This window comes from Kryptolebias marmoratus, linkage group LG13, assembly GCF_001649575.2.
Source record: "Kryptolebias marmoratus isolate JLee-2015 linkage group LG13, ASM164957v2, whole genome shotgun sequence".
Taxonomy (NCBI): domain Eukaryota; kingdom Metazoa; phylum Chordata; class Actinopteri; order Cyprinodontiformes; family Rivulidae; genus Kryptolebias; species Kryptolebias marmoratus.
Window position 1 is genome coordinate 22,141,525 of NC_051442.1, and position 24,247 is coordinate 22,165,771.

The 24,247-nt window shown below is 42.5% G+C and overlaps 1 protein-coding gene across 4 annotated transcripts in view; it reads right to left on the minus strand.

Moving 5' to 3' along the window:
- Positions 1-14,247: 14,247 nt before the first annotated feature.
- map6a (microtubule-associated protein 6a) overlaps positions 14,248-24,247 on the minus strand; it is a 37,752-nt gene continuing 27,752 nt past the window's right edge. The window contains exons 2-5 of one of the 4 annotated variants that reach the window (XM_017431114.3): positions 23,703-23,916; positions 23,374-23,588; positions 18,005-18,115; positions 14,248-14,790 (exon numbers count right to left, since the gene is read on the minus strand). In XM_017431114.3, coding sequence (XP_017286603.1) covers positions 14,649-14,790; positions 18,005-18,115; positions 23,374-23,588; positions 23,703-23,916 — 682 coding nt within the window. In that variant the 3' untranslated portion in view covers positions 14,248-14,648. The other 3 variants (XM_017431116.3, XM_025009336.2, XM_017431117.3) reach the window with 3 other exon arrangements.

A 24,247-nucleotide genomic window follows, 5' to 3' on the forward strand; every position in this document is an offset into this window, starting at 1 on the left:
ACAGGGTATTTTCCACCGCACCATCCAAAGTGTACTCCTAATGGCAGAGGAGTAACATGAGAGTAGATCCACCCAGAGCTGAGACTGAGCAATACTGGAGAAGCATATTGCAATGTTCTCTACTAGTGCCTGTTTGGTCCTTCTCCTCATGCCTTGCTCCTCTTTACCCTCATCACTTGCACCTGCTCTCTCTCCCTGATTACCTCCACAGCACCTGTTTCCCTCCCTTCTTATACTCCACGTCTCCTCACCTCCTGTGCCAGATTATCGAATGCTTTTCCCTAGTAGTTTTCCAGCATTTTTCTGTTTCTACCTCCTCGTTTTGACTTCGCTTTCGTTTTTGGATCTTTGCCCTATGCCTCGCCCCTGACGGACTGTTGCTGGATGTGCCGTATCTGGACCTCGACCCAAGCCTGCCTCAAGGAATCTCGCCTACTGCCTGCTCCCTCAGTTAAGTTCACTGCCTTCTGTCCTCTTGTGCATGACCCTTGCCTGTTTGACCCTGCTTTAGGATTATCACCAGAGATTTACCTGGTGTGTCTGTGGTTTTGCTGCTTCGGTTCCTGTCTCTTGGCTGCCTCGGCCCTTCTGCCTGACCTCACTACGGTGGCCCTGAAGTGCAAACCACAACAACATTAACGAAGCACACAAACCAAAAACGAAACACACAAACAAAAAACAGAAATGCAACAACATTAATGAAACACACAAACAAAAAACAAAGCACACAAACAAAAAACGAAACACACACACAAACAAAGAACAGAAACACAATTACATTAACAAACCGGAAAAGGTAGGTCCCAGTGGGAGACCTGAGAAATCGCTGATTGGATGACATTACATTTGAACCGGAAGTTTTTATGGTTTTAGCGCGTTTGTTGAAAATATGAATGTTATTGGTAATCATTTCTTGAAGCCTCTTGCCACAACTACTGCAAAGGTTCGGTGACTGCTCAACCAGCTCTTTTCCACAGTTTGGGCAATACATGGTGCTGTGACTGTCTTCCCACCTTTTTTCTCTCTGCTCCTGGTGGAAAGCGGACGTGTTTTATTTTCTCTCTGTCTCTCTGTCAGAGAGAAAATAATCAACAATCAAACTGTGTGGTTACGGGAGCTGAATCGCAAGTTGGACTGAATTGCGGTTCTGGAATTCATAATATGGGTTACATCTTGTAGGAAGTTGCTCGCTCGAATCAGGCGGAATAGTCCTGGAATTTGGCTGTTTGGATTCGCCATTGAGAAGTATCAGCAAGACTTTTCAAGGCAGACAGAAACAAATCTGTCTGAACCAAAACAATTACTGTTTGTTTGTGAATTTGGCTCCCCTAGGCTGACCTTGGTCAGCTATCTTCAAATTTCTCCTCGGAACTATGTAAACAAGATGCTCTGCCTCCCCTCCTGCCTAAGGACATCTGTGGATCTGCTCTGGGCTGGCTGATAAACATTCCATCACATTATCAAAGACAATGGCCTCTGGGACGTGATTCATGGACCTATCTGCAAACACACACACAAACACACACACACACACACACACACACTCATACAACATGCACCACATAGTCTTCCACCACCTCTTCACACACACACACACACACATACGCACACTTACTGCTGTTTCTGAGTAATCTCTCTCACCCCCCCTTCCTCCTTAATTATCTTAGTTAGTAATTCTTACGTTGGCTGTTTAGCATTGTCATGTTTCAGCTTATTTAGCCTTCCTGTACATTTAGTTTAGTTTAGTTTATATGAGCTCATACTTTAGATGTTGTTAGATTCCTAATTGTTTTTTAGTTCAGCTTTAACTTCATGATTTCATTTAGATTATTTTAGCTACTATTTTGACTGTCTCAGCTCATGCTTAGATATGTCTGGTTTCGTGAATTTATTTAGATTATCCTATATTTCATTTAGATTATACATGATTGATGTTTTTTCTTTTTTTTGTGTGTTTCATTATGTACCTACTGTATTGGATTTTGTTTTTGTTTCTGTTGTAAAGTGCTTTGGATCACCTTGTTGCTGAAAAGTGCTATATAAATAAATCTCACTTCACTTCACTACTGAAACGTTGAAAGAGCAAAAGCCCGAACTTCCAGTTCAAAAGTGGTGTCATCCAATCAGTGATTCCTCAGGTCTCCCACCGGGACCTACCTCTTCCAGTTTGTTAATGTAATTGCGTTTCTGGTTTTTGTTTGTGGGTTTCGTTTTTTGTTTGTGTGCTTTGTTAATGTTGTTGTGGTTTGCACTTCAGGGCCACCGTACCCTCCCGCTCTCCGATCACCGTTATCCCAGGTCAGTGTTACCACCTCCATCAAGTTTACTTTCCTGACGTGTTCTCAGTTCACTGACTTCTACTCCTCTCCCCCAGTGCGGCTGCAGTCGTTTCTGATCCTGTGTTTTGATGTTCTGCTGTTTCTGAATAAAGCTTCTTTTTCCTTTTCACCCACACCTGTTGTGGCTGAACTACCTGGTCCCACTAGTGATTTATGTCACATATAGAGAAGAAGGACTCACACAATAATAATGCCCCATGGCTTCAGGATCTAAGATCTAAATACATCAATCTACCCACTTTCTGAGGGGTATGCAGACACATTACAGCCCCCCCCCCCCACACACACGTTTTTTTTTTGTTTATTTGTTTGTTTTTTGTTTAAAATGCGTTTAAATCTTATTTATTCATGCACTTATAAAATACAATACCTGAACTTGGATTTGGCCCATAAAAACATTTCTGTGGGTTGTTCTCCACCATGTACTGCCTCAGGGAGTCTCCCATTTTGTGTAGTGAATGCCTTGCCTCAGCCATCTCCTCTGCACCTTACTATTCCTCTCCCTCTTCATCATCATCTTCACCTCTCTGTTCCATATTCTCCTCTGTGGTATCTGACTTGCCATGTATGCCTGCACTAATTTTCCACAAAAAGACAGTGAATAGGTGGTCAGCAGAAATTCAAACCCTGCTGAGCATCTAGGTTTTTGTGGCCTCACTGGTTTAATTATTCCTACCTGATGTTAACACTGCTCTCCTCTATAGCAGCTGCCATCACCGACCTCATGTCTGTCCTTCATCCCTCAGGTATTCTTCTCCACTTAGTCAGATGGTCAGACAAGTATTATTTAATAAATTACGCATCTTGCTATTTCACTTTTTCAATATAAACAATATTTAAAAATGAATCACCTGGTATTAAGTGGCTGTTGCTACACCTGCACCTAATATTAGACTGTACTCGAGGGGGGCATACTGAGGTGGACTAAAAGGTAAGTGATTTTATTTACAGATGAATATGAAATGTACATCCAGGTCATCGTCAGGGAGATCTGAAACGGGGGAGGAGGCACAAGGTGAGTCTCGGGTATTGAACTGCTTGAGGAGTTAGGAAATGGTGAATAACTGTTCTTTCTGTCTTACTGTTCCAGGAGCGTTGAGGCACGCGGAGGCGAGGAGGAAAGAGGAGGAGGCAGTCCAGGTGAGGAGAGGAGAGAGATCCTAAGGTCCAGTGGCAAGTAAGTTCCTTCAGGTAAGAGTGAGAGCAGAGTCCGAGATTGAGAGACCAGATCCAAAAACGAGACATGACCCAAAAGTCGCGATGCTCCAGCGAAGATCTGAACCCGAGTGGAGCCTTAAATACAGCTATTGCTCATCAACATCAATATAGATATATATAAATTGGATAGTAATGCAAAATACAGCCCAGTATGTACCTGGCACTTAACTGGAAGTGTACATGGCACATGGCAGGTACCTATTGGAACTGGAATGCATTACAATATTACTTGTACCGTGCACATATGTACTGTTTACTTACTTCGTATGTACAGGGTATTTACCTGGTACATAACAGGTATTTTCGTAGCACATACTGGTTCTGCATTGTTATGTTGCACCATTCAGCTTCCTCTACCCATAAAAAATAAAAAGGTTCATTGTAGCTACTATTGAATTGAATGGATGACATGAAAACACAACAAAACTAAACTATCTTAATGTAAATGAGAACAAGACTGGGTGAACTTAATCCCAAAAGGACCCTGATTCTTTTCTTGGACTTTTGGCTTTCTACTGTAAACCATCTAATTTAAACTTTATAACTCTATAACTCTCTTTAGATCAGTTGTCTCTTAAAGATGGCACAGAATGCAGCCTCTTGATTATTAACAGGGGTGTGAAAGCACATTACACCAGTACTGGCCTCAGTCCACTGGCTTCCTGTTTGTAATAGAATATATTTTAAGGTTTTACTGAAGGCTCTACGGGGGGTGGATCCTGGTTATTTGAAGGATTTTTTTTACACCACCATACTCCTGCAAGAGCACTCAGGTCCAGTAATCAGAAGCTGTTAGACGCCACACAAACCAAACCTAAAAGCAGAGGTGATTGTGTCTTTGCAGTGGTTGGTCCCTCTCCAATTTACCATTTCATATAAGACCTGCTCAGACCTTGGACCATATTAAAAGTCTGCTGAAAACCCACTTCTTTTCATTGCATTTGATTCTAGGAGAGCCCTGACATTTAAACTTAAGTTTTATGTTTTTTTATTTCTTCATGTTTTGTTTAAGTTTTAGCAATTTTTTCTGTTTTGTTTTACTGAAATTATACTTTTTAAATACATTTTTGGTTTGTTTATTGTGCAGCGCTTTGGACCAAATTTGTGGTTTGAAATGTGCTTCGTAAATTAATTGACTATTAGATTTTTAAAGTCTGATTGTTAATCTGTGCAGTCTGTGGTGGAACAGTAAACACTTGGTGGTGCTGCTGACAGCTTCAACATCAACCTAACACCAGAAAAAAAACAATGCAAGATGACTTCTGCACAGGGATGGGTTTTCTGCTCTGTTAATGGCGGAGAACAAAAGGCAGCATCATTTTTTTTCTTCTTCTTTTTGGCTTGGTTGGCTGAAAATATGTGGATATCATATTTCTTCTTTATTCGGCTCAGTGGCTGAGAAAAAGATCCTCTCTCTGTCAGGCAGAGATGAAGGAGCAGATCCAGTTTTACTCCAGGCACACTTCCCATAATCCCTCACTGTTGACTGCAGGGTCATAAAAGCAGCTCCTGGATCCATGGGTGAGGAGGCGAATACTAAACAGGAGAGGTTTTTCTCTCTGAGAGGAAGTCCCTGGAGACCTGTGGTGGACGGGTAGCAGGGGTGGGGGTGTTTCTTTCTACCATCTGGAAGGCTGCAAACACTCCAATTAACCCATTCAGCCTCTAAAACCTGGCAGCACGTCTCCATGGCAACAGCTCCATGCAGGGACCAATAGCAGGGGAAAGAAAGATGAAAAATAAGGAAGTAGTTTTGCTCAAAGGCACGAGACTGGGTGAAATGTGTCTTTAATATTAATTAGATTCAAATTTGCTGTTGAAGGTATTTTGTGCTCCCATGTCCTACGCCTCTCTGAAAGACTGCTTCGGCTGTAGTTTGGAGTTAATCTGCTTTGGTCAGCGCTGATTTCAAAAGGAGCATGTGTTTTATTATTTATGAGCCTCACGCTGATGCGCCAACAAGCAGCCGTCTCCGCTGTGTGAGAACAAAAACAACTGTCTGGGGACGGGTTTCTGACTTCATGCATTCAGCTCTTGGGATTAGAGTTCATTCATTCTGTAAAGCAGCAGAGTGATGTGCTCTGTAAAGGCTGTAACATGATTCATTTCTCTACAGTCCTTCCTGTCTGTATATTAATCCAGTTAAGGTTGGCCCATTCATCTAAGTTTTATAGTTTTGTTTGTGTGTGTGTGTGTGTGAGCATGGATTTCCACAGACTTTATCTCAGACAGGTCATAACTAATTAAACACCCAAGCTGTTTTTATGGACCCCTGTAGAGGTGTAATGGATGTGAGCTCTGCGAGGATCAAGTTTCTGGCTGGCTCTGAATTATTAGACAGTTAATTGAGTTCATGTCTTTTGTTTGTGGAGCATATCTAATTTCCGTCCTAGCAAAAGTACGTATATTTTTTTTATTTTTTAATCGCCATCCTACCAAAGGCGAAGGTGGACAATAATGTTTTTACTCTTATCTGTGTGTGTGTGTCATGAACCACCAGGCAAATTTTTACTGAAACTTGTAGATATTAATCATTGGAAGTACCTCTACAACCTGATTCTAGACGGAAGTCACAGCTGACTGACCTTAAAAACACAAAAATGGCTCTAACTCAGTCCATTTTACAGCTAATGACCTAAAACTAACCCATCTTGCATGAGATCATACGTAACGTCATTTACATATTTTGACCAAAACAGTCAGAAATCTGTCTCTTAGCATAAGTTGATTTAAAACTTTGGCATAAAGGCAATGGTAACAAAGTGCATCATCAAGCTGAGTGTTTGAGTGTTGTATCCCCATTCTATGCTCTCTCTCTCAGGGCATAGGTGTAAAAGTCTCAATAATCTTCACCTCCAGTGCGAATAATGATAAAACCCAACATCTAAAGCAGAGCTCCGCTTTGGTGGACATGCACACTGTGTCCTGTAAAGAGCAGTAAAGATGGTTAAATAAGCTCCATCAACTCCACCAGAGCCCTTTTCTGATTGCTCACTTACACCTAACTGGAAACCTGTTTTTGATGAGACGTTTTGTGGGATTTTTAGAAAAAAGTCAGCAATCTCTTGCTCTAGCTAAAGTGTTTAGCGGCAAGTTTAGAATCAGTTTTCACACACAATTATTTAAATATTTTGCAAGAAAAAAAAGAAAACAGACATTCCAACTCATCACATTTCAGCCGCATTGCACTATTTGAATGGTCTCAGTTTGGAGGAACAGAGTTGAAGTCTGACAGGACTGATGACCTAATGAAGAACTGAAGACTAAAGTGGACGGCTGTTGTATTAAAACAACTCCAGTCTCCAAAGTTTCATAGAGGTTCAAGCAAATGCTATTTTATAAACAACCACCACCACCACCAGTTTCACGTTACACAATTATCAACATGAAATTCTTTACTATAAACACAAAAAGCAATGGCAGCAGCAGCTAGCTGTAGTAATTCCAGTGTAGTCTGGGCTCTTTTGGCAGGAATCTTTGAATATTTCTGCCAAAATAACCATGAGGAATAATAGTGGAGGTCTAGTTTTTGCATTAAACGCTATAAAACTTTGAAGATTGGAGCGGTTTTAAGAAAGCCACAATCCTCTTTGGCCTTGGTTGTGTTTGAACTGTTTGCTTGTCAATCTGGTCACAATTACACTCAATTTCTCCTAACTGTGGGTTCAAAAAGCTATCTACAACATGTAAGATAATTGACAAGAATCAGTTAGCAGACCCGGTAATTCAGCCTCGACAGAGGAATGAAAAGTTAACACGGTTTTATTAGCCAGCTGATAGAGTGCCACACGTAGCAACTGGATCTCCGCCTGCCACTCTGAGGAGAGAGGGGACAGTTCAGTGAACCACACATAACCCAGGAAATAGTAACTGACAAAGGAAGTTACACTAACCTGGGTGGTGATATGACCAATCCCTTGGTGGGCAATCGCCAAGAGGAGTCCAGGAACGAAGGCGAGGATCAGCGCTTGCAACAGGAAGGCCGCTGGGGCAAAATTTAACTCAGGGTCGGATGGGCAGGGGTCGAAGCCTGGATAGCCGAGAGCAGGAAACAAAGCCAAGGGGGCAGTCAAAAGGTCAGAGCCCATGTGACAGGCAAGGGTCGATGTCCAGAAGTCCGAAGTCCAGCAAGGGTTCCGACATGGGCAAGGCGTAGGGGGAAATCCAGGAAACGTGAATGGAGTCAAGGCACAAGACACAAGTCAGTCCGAGAATGCTGGAGAACTACTGGCTTGAAGGCTTTCATAATCTGGCACTGAAGGAGAGCAGAGGAGGAGAATATATAGGGCGTGGCCCAGGTGTAAAAGAGGCAATCAGGGAAGGAATGCAAGTGACCAGAATGAGCCTGATTAGAGCAGAAACGAGGCATGGCATGTGAGACACAGACATGATCATCACAGTACCCCCTCCTCAAGGTCCGGCACCTGAAGGACCACCAGGCTGCTCAGGGTGAGCACGATGAAAGGCCCTGATGAGGGACTTATCGATGATGTGGCGGGCAGGCACCCATGATCACTCCTCAGGACCATACCCCTCCCAATGGATAGACCTTCCCCAACGTCTGGAGTGGACAAGGCGATGCACAGTATAGACTGGCCCCCCCATCAAGGAGCGGGTGGCAGGGGCCTAGAGGAGGGCAAAAACCTAGAAGTACAGAGGGGCTTGATTCGAGAATTCGAGATTGGGGTGGATTCTCATAGAGGTGGGTAGGCGGAGACGGACAGCCACAGGATTAATGATCTTTGAGATGGGAAAGGGTCCCACAAAACGAGGAGCCAACTTCTTACTTTCTATCTGGAGAGGGAGATCCTTTGTGGACAGCCAAACCTTCTGGCCCTCTAAGTAGGCGGGAGCCGGAATTCTACACCGGTTAGCAGATCGTGAGTATACAGCAGAGGATTTCAATAGGGCCACCCGGACCCGTCTCCAGACACGGTGACATCTCCTGGCAGAGGCATGGGCCAAGGGGACCATAGCGGAATGCTCCTGAAGAGAGAAAATGGGGGTTGGAAACCAAACACTGTGCGAAAAGGAGACAAACATGTGGCACTGGAGGGCGTGTTCTACCCATGGGAGTGCAGATGACCATCTGGTTGGGTCCTGCTCACAGAGCATCCTGAGTTTCGACTCCACCTCCTGGTTGCAACGCTCAGACTGTCCGTCCATCTGTGGGTGAAAGCCAGAGGAGAGACTCACCTGGATCCCTGGTTGCCCACAAAACTCCTTCCAGAAGTGTGAGAAGAATTGGGGTCCACAGTCGGAGATGATGTCAGTAGGAAGGCTGTGGAGCCTGAACACTTCTCTTGCCAGGATCTGGCTGAGCTCCTTGGATGTGGGCAACTTAGGTAGCGGGACCAGGTGAGTCCTCTTAGAGAATCAAGCGACTATGGTGAGTATGGTGGTATTACCCTCAGAAGGTGGTAGTCCGGTAATGAAGTCCATGGAGATGTGGGACCATGGGCGATGAGGTATGGGAAGGGGACAGAGTCGCAGGGGGTCTGTGTGATGGCTTGGCCTAGGAACAGATCCAGCAGGCTGCCACAAACTCCTTGACGAGTCCCTTCTACCAAAATCGGGACTCAACCACTCTTAGGATCTTGGATACTCCTGGGTGACAATAAACGTGACACGTGGCAAAACTTAAGTACCTCGGAGACAAGATGTTCAGGGACGAAGAGTCGATGAGGTGGACTGCTCCGTGGGGTCACTTGATGTTGGTTGGCCTCTCTCACTCCATTCTTGATCTTGAGGCGGGTCACTGCTAGACGAGCAGACTTGGGTAGTATGAAATCCATTGGTGAGTTGGTTTTGATTGTAGGTTCGTGAATCCTGGATAAACCGTCGGGTTTGGCATTCTTGGCACCGGGCCCTCGGAACATCGTTTACCAGGGCCTGGAACACTGCAGGGGTGTTAGTCAGCCCGAATGGCATGACGAGATATTCGTAATGGCCAGTACGGGTGTTGAAGGCCGTCTTCCACTCGTCATCCTCACAAATCTGTACAAGGTGGTAGGCATTTCTCAAGTCCAGCTAAGTAAAAATGGTGGCTCCCTGAATACGTTCAAACGCGGTGTTCATAAGGGGTAGAGGGTAGCGGTTCTTCACCATGATGTCATTGAGTCTTCGAAAGTCAATACACAGCCACAGAGATCCATCCTTCTTGATGACAAAGAAAAATCCCGCTCCAGCAGGTGAAGAAGAAAGACAGATGATACCAGCTTGAAGGGCCTCGCTAATGTAGTCCCTCATTGCTTTTTCCTCAGGTCTGGCTAGGGAGTATAGCCGACCTTTGGGGGGACAGGTGCCAGGCAGAAGGTCAATGGCGCAGTCGTAAGGTCGATGAGGTAGTAGAGAGGTGGCCCGGTGTTTGCTGAAAACCTCTCTAAGATCATGGTACTGCTTGGGGACTCATGAGATGTCTGGCTCCTCCTGTAGGGGTTGGGAACAGGCTGCTTCGGAGAGTTTAGCGGCTTGGAGACAGGTAGACAGACAGTGAGAGCTCCAGCTCAACACTTCTCCACGAGTCCAGTCAAGGTGTGGGTTGTGACGACGTAGCCAGGTGGCACCCAGGATGACGGGAATGTTGGGTGAGTTGATTATTAAGAACGTGATGGATTCATGATGATAGCCCCCGATGATCAGCTTGATAGGTTCGATTTTGAGCTTGACCTGATGGAGAACATGGCCGTCAATAGCTTGAACTTCAGTGTTTCTAGTGCTTTGTTTTAATTTTAGCTTGAGTGAATGGGCTAATCCAGCATACATAAACTCAGTGTCTCCACCAGAGTCAATGAACACTGCTAGGGGGTAGTGCTGTTCATTAACAAAAATCTGTGCTTGCAGGGTTACTAGAGAGGACAGGCTAATACTTCTAATACTTCTAATACCAGAAGGAACTGACCTCTTAGCAGGGCACATGCGGAGCTGATGTTCCTCGCTGCCACAGTAGAAGCAGAGCCCATTTTTCAGTCTTCGTTCTCTTTCAGATGTAGACAGTCTGGACCAACCGATCTGCATGGACTCCTGAGGGAGAGAGGGAGAACGTCCTGGTGCTGAGTATGAACTGAGGCATCCAGGGGGGTTGCCCAGACTCCGGTTAGGCTGTTCGGTTGCTCTCTCCTGCCTTCTTTCACACAGCCTTTGATCGATCCGGGAGGCCAGTGACTCAAATTCTGACAGATCCCTGGGTGGATCTCTAGTCAAGAGTTCATCCTTAATGGGATAATTTAATCCTTGGTAGAAAGCGTCATAATGCACCTCATTATTTCACCCACTCTTAGCTGCTAAGGCATGAAAATCAAAAATATAATCATTAGCGTGTCTACTGCCTTGCTTAATCCTCCATAAGCCCCTTGCAGCCTCTCTTTCAGGTGGAGAGGGATCGAACACCCGAATTAACTCCTGAGCGAAGCTCCTATAGTCATAACAGGTGGGAGAGTCCTGCTGCTGCTCTGCTGTGCCCCAGATCTTAGCTTTGGCAGTTAGGAAGGATATTACGAAGGCTACCCTGGCTCGCTCAGAAGGAAACGAGGATGGTTGTAGCTCAAAATGAATTTCACATTGCATAAGGAATGGGCAGCACTGGCTGGACTCACCTCCAAACGCCTCTGGAGGAAGTAAACGAGGCTCACGAGAGGGAGAAACATGGTACTGCTGAGCCGACAGACCGGGTTGCACCTCTGGGACAATGGAGAGGGCTGTGGAAACTGACAACTTGGTTAACAGTGACGTCATTTCCTGTACGCAAGGGTCCGGCAGGGGCAGGGCGTAGGGGGAAATCCAGGAAAGGTGAATGTGGTCAAGGCACAGGAAGTCAGTCCAAGAATGCTGGAGAACTACTGGCTTGAAGACTTTCATAAACTGGCACTGAAGGAGAACAGAGGAGGAGAATAGGCCGTGGCCCAGGTATAGGAGAGGCAATCAGGGAAGGAATGCAGGTGACCAGAATGAGCATGATTAGAGCAGAAACGAGGCATGGTATGGGAGACAAAGACATGATCATCACAATAATAAATGAATAATCTGGTGATTTCTGAAGTGATGTTCTGTCTAATAGTTATCAACAGTTAGTACCTTATCAGCTATAATATCAATCATAGAGCACAGAGTATGGAGAAAGGGGCAAAAGTCTTTGTCCAGGCTTGTCTAATGGCTAGTCAAACAAAGGCCTGTTTTTTCTTGGTTATCAGGCTTCTAAACAACTCTTTCTCAAAAACATAGCTGTGTAAAAGAATGTTACCTTAGTTAATATTAAACCTCTACCACTTTATGCATTTGTTCAGTTTGTTGCCATTTTCACAACTGAACAACACCTGTGTTATTACGTGTGTGCTGACTCAGCACACACGTAATAACACAATCTATCTATCTATCTATCTATCTATCTATCTATCTATCTATCTATCTATCTATCTATCTATCTATCTATCGATACGATCTATGCTCAGCAGTGCTGATAGATTGTGTTTATACTGTTGTTGCCACTGTATTAGTTCACCTGATCAGCGTGCCTAGTCAGTCCAAAAGTTTACGCTACTCCTAATGGACTGATACATTCAGCAGCCTCAGGACAGTCTATCAGCACACATGCATTTGTGTAGTAACATGGATGTTTAGTTGAGAAAACAGCGACAATCTAAACATACTGTGTCATGCAAAACTCTAGTTTTATTGTTAGCTAATGTTGTGTTCTTTCACACTGGTATGTTGATTTTGAAAAAGAGTTGTCTTTCTGAGAAATATCTGAAAAACGATACACAATGGGCCCCCATTTGGCTGGCCATGAGCCTAGCCTGGATGAAGACTTTTGCCTCTTTCTTATCGCTTCAAAAATGACTATCCATTTATTTGCTCATAACTTTTCAACAGAACCCCACTTCAAAATGTCTTAACTATCACTTAAAAAAAAAACGACTAGTGAGATGTGGAGGTTCACCTGATATCCTATATGTCTTGACACCCTGTTGGTCAAGTTTCCATCAAAATGTACAAAAGATCCGACAAACTCAAACATTTTTACTTACTACAATTCCAAACTGGATGTTTTGTGCAATAAAGGATTCAAGCCTCCACTTCGGTTTTCAGTATGTTGCCTATTAGACCCCAAATGGCTTCTTGAAAAGTTTGGATGTCCAGAAATCCTGCTCACATGTCCATCTGTAAGACTGATAAAGTTGGTAACGTCAGGTGTCGACCTGCACTCTTTTAAATCTGCAGAATGAAGCTCCAACATCTGAAGAAAAAATATATTTGAAAAACATTCATAGTGCCACATGATGTTTTTAGTAGAGTTTAGTTGTACAAGAGGTACACCATTGTCCCCTGTCGCTGAGGGTCTTAAATAGTAAATGTTTTTAGTTTTCGGGACAAGCATTTTTCTCAACTGGATTTGAACAGGGCATACAAATATACAGCCTTTAGTGTTAATATTGTTTGATTCCAAGAACTAAAGCATCAAGAGAGACACTAAAACAGGCTGCAGCACCCAATGGTGTTTAGCTGTTCCTTTGTGTTTTGAAGCAACTAAATCTAAGTTTAGAGAAAGTTTTTCACAAGGGATAAAGTCTTACATTACATCTTTGCTGATAAAGATTTAGAGCAGGGGTGTCAAACTCCATTCCTTGTAGGCCACTCTCCTGCATGTTTTAGATGTGTTCTTGCTTTAAAACACCTGGTTTAAATGGATGACTTGTGGACATGCTTCTGGAGAACTTGATGATTTGGTGAGGAGGTAATTAAACCATTTGAATCAGATGTGTTGGAGCAGAAAAACTTAAAACTCCCAGGGCAGCGGCCCTTGAGGCCTGGAGTTTGACAACCCTGATTTAGAGGGAGAATAGATTTATCCTACTGTAGTGATAATTTGCTGTCTGAGGCAGTGCAGAGTGTCGTATCCTGGCAATCAGACAGAGCAATTCTATCCACCACCAGGAGCCAGAGGGTGGCCAGTGGTGGCCTTGGCCACTATAGATTAATCTTCGGCCACCCCAATCATTTCAGGAAACTATACTTTCTAGGTTTTATTTTGCTTAAAAATATAGTTTCCTCAAATAACTGGGGTGGTTGGTTTGCATATATAAAATATATATGACAGTGGCCATTTTGGTTTTTGACATAGCAACCCAATTTTTGATAGTGACCTTACTTATGCCTAGATGCACCCACATACCAAAATAGAAGTTGGTACATGACTTTTTTAAAGTTATCCAGCTCACAATTGTGACAAATATATATATACATATATATATGGCAGTGGCCATCTTGGATTTTGATGTGGCAACCCAATTTTCAAAAGCGACTTTTTGTAAGCCTGGACGCGTCCACACACCAAAATGGAAGTCGGTTTGTAGCTTAATTTTTTTCAAGTTAACCAGCTCACAGGATGAACCGGACGGATGGACTGACAAACAGCATTTTCAAGTCCCCTCTTCACGTTGTGATAGGGGACAATAAAGTGGTTATCAAAAATGGACTACAAAAACCAAACAAACCAGAAGTACAACAAAATAAATATGAGTTTATCATTTTAAAAATAAATGATGTTGATATATTTTAAAAATTCTGTGCATATAACAAAAAAAAAGGTGTTAGATAAATTTTTATCACATCCTGAGCCACTGGCATCTACTTAATATTAGAAAAGGCATTAATATTTAAGGATTAAACATTATTGGATTACTGTATACTCCCCCATTTACCCTCTTTGGTACGCATTCCCTGTGACTGCTCCTCTCAGGCCTCAAAATCGTTGTCTACAAATGACAAAGGTTACAGTACTGTATGGTAATTATGCTTTTTATTCACACTAAAAGTGATAAATGCACATTTTTAAATTAATAAGCACTTCTTGGTTTGGCCTTGGTACTAATAATAACATTTTTCTTTTTAAACAAACTGCATGAAACAAGAAAACTATGTAGCACCTTTGCGGTAAAACCATGAGTCAAACTGCTGGGATCTTTGAGTCAGAGACTGTTTCAAACATGCGTGAGGCTCACCTCATGACCTTATCCAACTGAAACACTAGATATGTACGGTGCAGAGCATATGGTCTCTGCAGAAACACAAATCTGTCTGTCCACATGAGCAGGACTACTCAGTCTGGTTCCCATCTAGTGCGAAGCGTACGACTCCGCTGCTGCTCCGAGGCTTGCTTCGCTCCAGCTGTTGTCCTCCTCCAGCAGCACCGTGGGAATGATGATGACTGGGTCGGAGAACCTCGTCTTTAGAATCTCTAGGAGGCAGTACATGGTTTAGATGCCAGAGAAAAAAAACACAAAGAGAGAGACACATGATAAGACATTTTCCTCAGGTGAGGCACAAGTTCTTGGACTGAGCTGAGCACCTCGTGACCGCTCATTTCAGGGGAACTCATTGGTGAGAAAAAAAGCTCAAAAATACAGTCATGGGAAAACAAAAGTCCATCCCTTTTTCAGATCTAAAGTTTTACACATCAGGACAAAATAAAAATGATCTGGTCGTTATCAGGTTTCTGTAGAAAAACACACAACAGATTCCACCATCTTGTTATTTATTATTAAATAAAAATGAAGACTAAATAAAAAGCTTGTGTGAAAATCCTACTCCACCCTTTCTTCTTCCATTGGCTTTAAGGAGGAAAATCTCAGTTAGGAGCTGCTGATAAAATGTATATTGATCATCATCAGTATGACCATCAGTTTGCTGCTCTGGAGGATACAGGTATGTATCCTGATGTCTTTCCTCCAATACCAAGGAGGAAAGATATCAGCAATCACCTCAGAGAAGCAACTGTTGCTGCCTATCAGTCTGGGATGGGTTAAAAGTAATTTCCAAACTATTTGGAGTCCTTCATTCTACAGAAAGAGTATGCATAAAAGTGGAAAACATTTAAGACAAAATGACTACAACTCCTAACAGGAGTGGATGGTCCAGAGAGTTCACCCCAAAGGTCAGACCATGCAATGATCAGAAAGAAAAAAAACCAAGAGCTTCATCTTAGACTCTACAGGCCTACGTTTGCAGGGTAAAGGTTAAAGTTCATAAAAGTAAAATTAATAAATAAATTGACTGAACAAGTATGGCTCATTTGGAAGGATTACATGAGAAAGTCTTTTCTTCCAAAAAAGAACATGGCAGAATAACTTACATTTACAGAATTGCTGCTGAATGAGCCACAAGAGTTCTGGAACAATGTCTTTGGACAGATGAGACCTACAGTAAGTAGAGATGTTTACTGATAATGCCATGTGTGGCAAAAACTAAACACATCTTATCACCATAAACACCTCATACCAACTGTCAATCACAGTGGGATAGGGCTGATGGTTTGGGCTCCTTGCAGACATTGAACTGACCACAAACTCCTCTGTAGACTAAAGGATTCTAGAGTCACATGGGAGGCCATCTGTCCAACAGCTGAGACTTGGACCAATCTGAGTCATGATGTAACAGAACAATAATCCCAAACACAGCAGCTAATCTACAACAGAACGGGAGAAAAAGAAAATAATCTACGTGCTATATTGGTCCAGTCAGAGTCCAAACCACAAATGGATTGAAACGCTGTGGTGGGACCTTAGCAGAGCTGTGCAGAAACAATTGTCTACAAAAATCAATGAACTGAAGAAACATTGGAAAGAAGAGTGGGCCAAAACTAGTATACAGAAAACAATTACTAAGAGTTATTACTACTAAAAGTGGTTCTACTAGATGTTGGCTCACAGGGTTAACTTCTTTGTTTTTCACACAAGGCTTTTACAATTTTACTTTGCATTTGTTTAATAAATAATGGCATGATGGAATCTGTTGTCTGTTTTTGCTCTCTCAAGGTTGGATTAGAATCATTTTAGAACTTGATAAATACCATATCATTTGTATTACGTCTGATACATAAAACCCTAAAATTAGGAGCATCTTTCAATTCTAGGAGTTTACATATCAGGACCCATGATTGTATCTTTATAGAAAATCGAGACCTTTGATTTAAGTGATATGGGTTTTAAAACATTTGATAAATATGTAGTTTTCATCCATAACCAGTCAGCAATAAAACAATGAGGGTCTCGGGGTGTTCTTTGAAAGTTTAGCTTCAAGATGCAGCGCAGCAATGAAATAACTAAATCACATTTGACTACAAATAAATTAAGGGAAAAAAAACATTGAAATCATCAGCATGCACTTACAATTTCCTCTGAAATGTCTTTTTCCAAGGTGGCGTTGCTTCCCTCATTCCATTCATACTTACCCTCCATCTTATATCCATGCTTTACACTCATCACATGTTCTAGACAGAGGGCGAAGCTGAGACCACTATGTGAAACTGAAACTCAGATTGCAGGTCCAACAGAAAACAGTGGCAGCATGCTCTACAAACAGATTTTCAATGAGAAAAATAACAAAAAAAGTGTCCACATAAAATTAAATTTTCATCTAAGATGCAAAATGCCTTACTTTATACATGCACCTTCTAGAGACCACGGAGACCTAAGGTGGTATCTCATTGGGCTGCGACGTTTGGAAACTAGTCGGCGACTCAAAATTGCAAGAAAATACGCCAATCTTTCGTTGCAATCTAACTGAATTCTGAGTGTTTGCGACCGAGTGACCTGCAAGCTGTGTGGTCGCGATATGAGCGGACAACTTTTGAAAAACAGCTTGTTTTTGTGTGCACAGCTTGAAAAACTATATTCTAGGCCAAACACATTATTTTGTTCCTACCTTCGCCTACATCACACCTGCCTCAGACTGCTTTGTGCACACCTTCACAGCCTTTTTCATGTTTAAGATTTATTTTACTGGAGTACACTTTCAAAATGAAGATAGGTGGAGTTGGACCAGATATTCAGTAATTATTGTTTACCATTGGTGTGGTTGTTAGACTTAGGACATTTGCCTCAGATGTTTTCTGTCAAAGTCAAAATACAGCTCTCAAGCTCTGGAGACGAGGTGGAACAAAACTGAGGTGAGTTTGAGATGCCCACGTTGTCTCTGTCACAATTTTGAGAGGAACCTTGTCCCACAAATCTTCTGAACATGTTCAAAATTCAAACGCCTCTGTAATTCACACGAGGAAACTGAGACCCCCAGCAAACATTTCCTTACATTTTGGAGATCCCAGGCGTGTGCTAATCGCCAACAGTTGCAGCCCGGTCAGATACTGGCTTACAGCAGCAGCTGGTTCAGGTATGGCAAAACTTTAAGCTTCCTTAAGAGAAGCCACCTTAAAGAGCTGCACATGTATTGCATGACAGCAGGCAGGCCCCCTCCCCTCCCACTCTAGTGTCCATATGGAAGAGAAATACAGAGGGGAGCTGACTAAAAACAATGTGGTGGTGCATCAAAGAAAGAAAAATGTACCACTCTAGTAGAAAACAGAAGCAAGTCACAAGTCCATGAGCTTGTATGAATGAGAATGAGAGGCGTTGCTGGCTGTGTTTGGCTTTCTGGCTCCTGCAATTGGGGATTACCTTGGATCGGGTAGTGCACAGCCCCACAGGTGTTGTTTTAGAGTCTGCACCCAGCCAATGTCTCGGATTGGCTGGCAGAGTTGTATGTAGTGGTACTGTTTTAGCACAACCCTTCAAATGAATCAGAATGTCACTCATTAGCATCGCACAAACTGAACACAGCATCATCCAAATGTGAACTCATTCTAAATATCCTACTGGAGAACAAGTTTAACATCATACATTAGTGTTTTCGGTTGTTTTTGTCAAGTTATTTGTACTCTAACTAGAAGCTGAAGAAGCACATGACATCTTATTCTGGAATGAGTGTCCAGGCATCTTTTGACACACATGTTGCTCCATAAACTGGATGAGTTCTTGGAATATATTGGGACGATGCAAAAAATAATATATCCTTCAGTTCTCATGTGAAGGCAACATGCGCAGACTGGAAAAGATGGCCTGGCTCACGCCAGAATGCGGTGCAATCTTGGATAAGCATAGAAAGAGGCAACATTCTCTTCCATGTGGAAAGAGTTTGAAAAAAATGTCTGTCACAAAAACAAAAGACTGGGACAGGAAAAACGCTGACAGATACCTGCAACCAGCTAACCTCTTAACAAAAACAACAGCAAAAAAAAGCAAAGAAGACACTACTTTTTATGCTTTTTGTATTTATTTGTAATAGTTCAATAAATATTATCAAGCAGGTAGAACACAAGCACGTCACATTTTTTTTTGTCTAAAACATACTTTCTATTCTTTTTTGCCTATTTATTACATATAGATAGCACCAGGTGCGTAGTGTACTAATTTACATTTACTGCCCCCTTAAAGCCCCCTCCCTTGTGTTACATGACAAGGTGCCCACACCTCCCTCCACCACCACCAATCAAAGGCTGCAAAATGCTAATGAGTTGAGTCTTTATCCTCGATGGGGTTTGCACTCAGCTTGGATGGGTATGGTGGTGGTGATGGTTGCTGAACACAAAGACACAGAAAACAGAAACACAACTGTCACTCATTATGAATAAAGGGAAAGTGCTGAGCAGCAGATAAAACAGTGAAGTAAGTGTGTGTGTGTGTGTGTGTGTGTGTGTGTGTGTGTAAGTGCGAAACAATGGCAGGCTGACCCATAACAAGACTTTTCTAACCTAAAACAAGACAACTCAAAAGGGCTCAGCCCACGTAGCTAAAAGAAGCAAGCATCTCTAAGATAGAAGTAAAGCAAGAACATAACAGCAGCAGAGCCAAAGGAAAACAACAAACAACCAATTGTTCTGTGCTTAAAAGCATGTTTTTGGGAATCTAAAATGTCTCAAAAACATAAATTATAAGACAACCCAGTTGAGTTGAGTAGTGTCTGTGCTGTTCTCAGTTACTAATATCAGCAGTAAAAGGAAACTAAAAGTATTGCAACATCAAAAGGTGATTCTCTAACTCCTATATTGCAGTATGTTTCAAACAGACTATAAACTGTGGAACAACAGCGTAATAATACTTCTGAAATGTTGTTATGGCATTTGGTTTTGGGGTACCACCCCAAGATAATCAATTGCCCCTATCTGGCTGCCCAATTAAAAACCTTTTGTGAACCCTGACCATAATTAGGTAGTTGTTCGTTTTTGTTGTTGTTGTTGTTTTACACCAAAACAAAAAGCTCCTCAGAAATAAAACTGTTTGCCTAACCGATAAAAGAAATAAACTAATAATGCAAAAGTACCATCTTCAACGATTTAGACTCTGACCAGGGAATTGTAGAAATCTTATTGGGATTCTTTGATTTTTATCAAAAAATTCAAAAGTAATTTACAGTTTGGATGTTGACCCCTACACAGATACTCTTCACAAGCTACATGACCTTTTAGAAAGAGGCTGGATCACTACACATTTAAAAAAATAAAGGCAATCATGATGCTGTTATGCTCTTTCACCAAACAGATTTTACCACAACTATTTTCTGGATCCCTGAGGCACTCTTGCTTGCCCTCAACATGCTCTATAAGTCAGCAGCATGTTCCCTTTGGCCAGTGGTGTCCAATTCTGCTCCTTGAGAACCACTATCCTGTATGTTTTTGTTGTTTCCCTGCTCCAACACACCTGATTCAATGATTGACTTATCTCTGCAGCAGGTCTTCAAGTCCTGCAGAAGCCTGTTAATCTCCCATTCATTCAAGTCAGGTGTGTTAAAGCAGAGAAACAACAAAAACATGCAGGATAGTGGCGCTCGAGAACCAGGACTGGACACCCCTGCCTTTGGCAATACTACCACATGCGCCTACAATTGCACCATGGCCTGGGCCTCACTCCCTTAGATCTTGTCAGGTTGCAACTACACCCTAGGAGATCACATCATGCTAGAACGATGCTACCATCATAGGTAACAAGACTGTGTTTGATTGTTTCCATGACTGTGTCACAATCTGCAGAATTTTCCTAAATTTCCTAAATTTTCCTATATATATATATTCCTAAATATACAGCCTTGCTGTGGAGGAGGAAATACCACCCGCAGTATAAGGACTTTTCTGTGCAGAATCCTAACCACATCCAGCCTGATCATGATGAGAACAAGCACTTGTTGCTTTGCCTCCGAATGGCAGATGGCGAGCATTGCGTGGTATTTACTGGCTTGTGGACAGTGCGGATTGGCCATTGCAGCTGTGTGGTGAAAGCATAATGAGGCATGGTGTGATCCTATTGGTTGTTGTGAGAGCAGTAGTGGAATGTGATGCACTTAGCGGACAAGAGGGTTGCAATAACTTACTTGGAGCTCGGCCTGCGCAGTGTCAGTGTGATAGAGTTGTAGTCTAAGTACGGCCAATCCTGCTTCTAATTCTTGACAAGCACATAACACTGGTACATGTGGGCTCCATTGCCATCCACCCAGGACCTTAATATGCTGCCATCTCAGTGATAACCATAGAGATTTTTTGCATATTCATATGCATGGAAGATCTAAGAAAATGGTCAATTTGTCCACAAGGAGCATCATTTGTCTCGTGTCTACTAAACTAAAGTTGTATTAAGAGTTATAATCAACACACAGACATCTTTAAAACTATAGGCTTTTTGGTCCCGATATTTAGGCCCTGTTCACACAAGAACATAGTGTGTCCAAAACAGTGATGTCCAGCTGGTTCTGGAAGGACACTATCCTAAATAGTTTAGAGGTTTCTCTGCTCTTCAGCAGGTCTTCAAGTTCTACAGAAGCCCGTTAATCACTCAGTTATTCAAATCAGGTGTGTCAAAGCAGAGAAACATGTAAAACACGAAGGATAGTGGCCCTCCAGAACAAGGAATAATCCTTTTATTTGTCTTTCTAAAAGTATCTTTACACAATTTCTAGGAATGTCTTTATCCACACAAAAACACTGAAAATAACCCATTAGGGGTGTGACTATAACATCATAGTTTTCAAAAGATGGTGTTTTGAGTATCTACACAAGAACACAAGGGCGGTGTTTCAAGATTTTTTCCTTATATAGTTTGGGGCTCCTAGAATGGCATTTCTGTAAGGATGCAAGGCTGAAATGATAAAAACTTTGCAGAATCACAAAAACAGCTGTTGTATTTAGTATTAAAAAATACTGGGAATTTTCAAGGTTGGAAATTTCCCATTGGAACAAATAGGAAATAACAGGAATTTATAGGAATAAAAAGGAATCAACCTGGAGTTCAAAATATTGAAGGTTGGCCTTAACCTATTTTAAATATAGATGGGAAAAATATATTTTAGAATATCTTAATAAAAAACCAAACCAGATTTCTGTCACCTGGACATGTAGGGACAGATGGAAAGAGTAACATGAAAAAAGTTAAGTTTAGAGTTATAAATAGTTCTGTTGTGAAAAGCAGTTACTGAAATTCATTGTTTTAATTGTAGATAAAATGACAGTAGAAAGTCAAATTAATAATCAGTTAAAATAAAAGTAGTTTCGTTTAGAGTTGTGAGAATGAAATTAGACATCATCTGTATGAATTCCGACACACCTTTGAATGTGCTGTCTGCTATCATCCCAAGGCAGCCTCATCATATTGGCTCTGGTCACCCTCTGGAGAGTGTGTAACAAGAAAGTCAAAGTGTCTCAGTGACTGCTAATCCCTATCATCCCTTCAGGTGCTCCTGACTGCAGAGGGTCTTCCCAGCGAGTGAACATGGAAGATTTAACAAATGTTTTATGTTGGATGCCCTTCCTGACACAACCTGGGCTTGAACCCTCAGCCTTAGGATAATAAGACCACAGCACTGACCACCAAGCTACCGCACCTCCGTCTCAGTGGCTGCTAATGGAAAACAGACGTCTGAGTCTTGTTAGTAAAGACTGTTGGAGGTGATTCCACTGAGTTTATGAGCAGCCAGACTGACAGGCTGTGTTTGGCAGACATGTTCCAGACCACGCTGCTGAGCTCCTTCCTCTATGAATGCAAGAAGTGTTGCCACTCTGAATTAAAAAGGTAACAACCACAAGACGGCCTATTTTAATTCACCCAGTATTCTTCTGCTCACAAAATGACCGGTGTTTGATGCACTTTAATGTGACCAGGTGCTTCGCTGGCAACAAACTAGGTTACAAAATCCCACTGTGTCAATGAGCTGTGCATGAAAAAGATTGAAGTTTGTGTAGCGTACAGCAGAGTTCACAATGAAATACTGGAGTACAAAAATCAATATACCAAAGCATTTATAATGACACTGCCAAACACAGACACTCAGGTTCATAAAACAGAAAACAGCAGCAGAGGTAACAGAACAGGTGGCTCACACTCATCATGAATGACTAAGCAGGGCATTTATCAAAGATTGTTACATTTACTCCTCATTTCAGGGCATAAATCTTATCCACAGTGCCAAAAATGAAACACCTTTTTTTTTCTGAAAACAAAAGAAAAAGAAAAAAAAAGGAAAAAATGAGACAAATCCTTGATAAAGTGTACAAAGCAATCTGCTCAGCTGATCCAAGCCAAACCCTTCAGACGTGCTTGTAAATGGGCCCATGCAACAAGAGTCCTCCATTGGTTGGCCAGGCAGCCTGTCGCCATGGCAACCTGAAAATGGAGGTGAGCAGAGTGGGGGAGGTGGGTGGCATCAAATGGCGGAGACAGGAAAGAGGATGCTTCCGCCCACTCTTTACTTTAGTGATGTAGTACAGAGTGAGACGGAAGGAGCGATGGCGTGTCATGTTCAAACCCTGACATGTTACTCTGGTAGAAATGGTGGACGAGAGGTAGTGAGAAGACAGAGAAGAAGAATGAAGCAGAGAAAACAAGAGTTACGAAACGAGAGACAAACGAGTGCAAAGACTAGAACCAGGAACCAATTTTGCAGCCTCTGTGTTTGTTTCCCACAAAAAGAAAGAAAAGGAGAAGTAGTGCTAAATGATTTTTACTCTTTTGCCTCAGCCAGTTTGTTGTTGATCTCTTTACTTTTCTCCTTGTCCCCCACTGCAGGCCGGTTCTCGGGCTGGTTCTCTGAGGCTGTCTTCTTGGAGCCCCTCAGCGTGGCACTTTGCTTATCTTTGGCTTTCCTCACTGGTTTGCCCTGGCCTGCCGCTGTGGCTCCAGACCTTTTGGGTTTAGAGCGCCGGGCACTATACCTGTCAACCTAAAGATGTCAGATAGCAAAGAAGTGATTCCTGAGCTGAAACAACTTGGTTATGATTAGTCAAGTTCAAACAAATCTCAGCACTAGAAAAAAGTTATCCAGGTTTGTCCTCACCTGTTTGCTGGGATCGATGTACGGCTCGCTGTACAAACTGCGTATCCTCCTCCTCTCCTGAGCTTTGTTGTCAACAGGCTGCAGCGGAGCTAGTGCCTTGAAGTTGGCACTGTAGCTGGTCTCCAGGCTCGTCTTTCCATCGGGTGGCAGGTACTGGGACTTGGCCCGGATAATTTTTACGGGCTTCACGTCTCTGTAAGCCTTGAACTCAGTTCTGTGAGGAAAAAAAAACAGGACGTATAACTATAGAATTTGCTTTGTTAGATAAATTGAAACAAAAAAAAAAACAAAAAACTTTTTTGGTCAGTTTGTTGAATACAAATAAATTCAGTCATAGGCGCCGGAACCACTGGGGCCAGGGGGCCATTGGCCCCCCCACTTTCCGGCCCTGCCAGTGCGCTGCGTGTTCCCACTGGACGGCTGCACAGACTGCACGCGACTCTCACAGACTGTGACTAACGTGTCTCTGTGTTTATATAGAGACAGAAGCACAAATAAAACCTACAGCATTGAGATCTGGACCAAATTCTTAAAGCTCCAGTCCA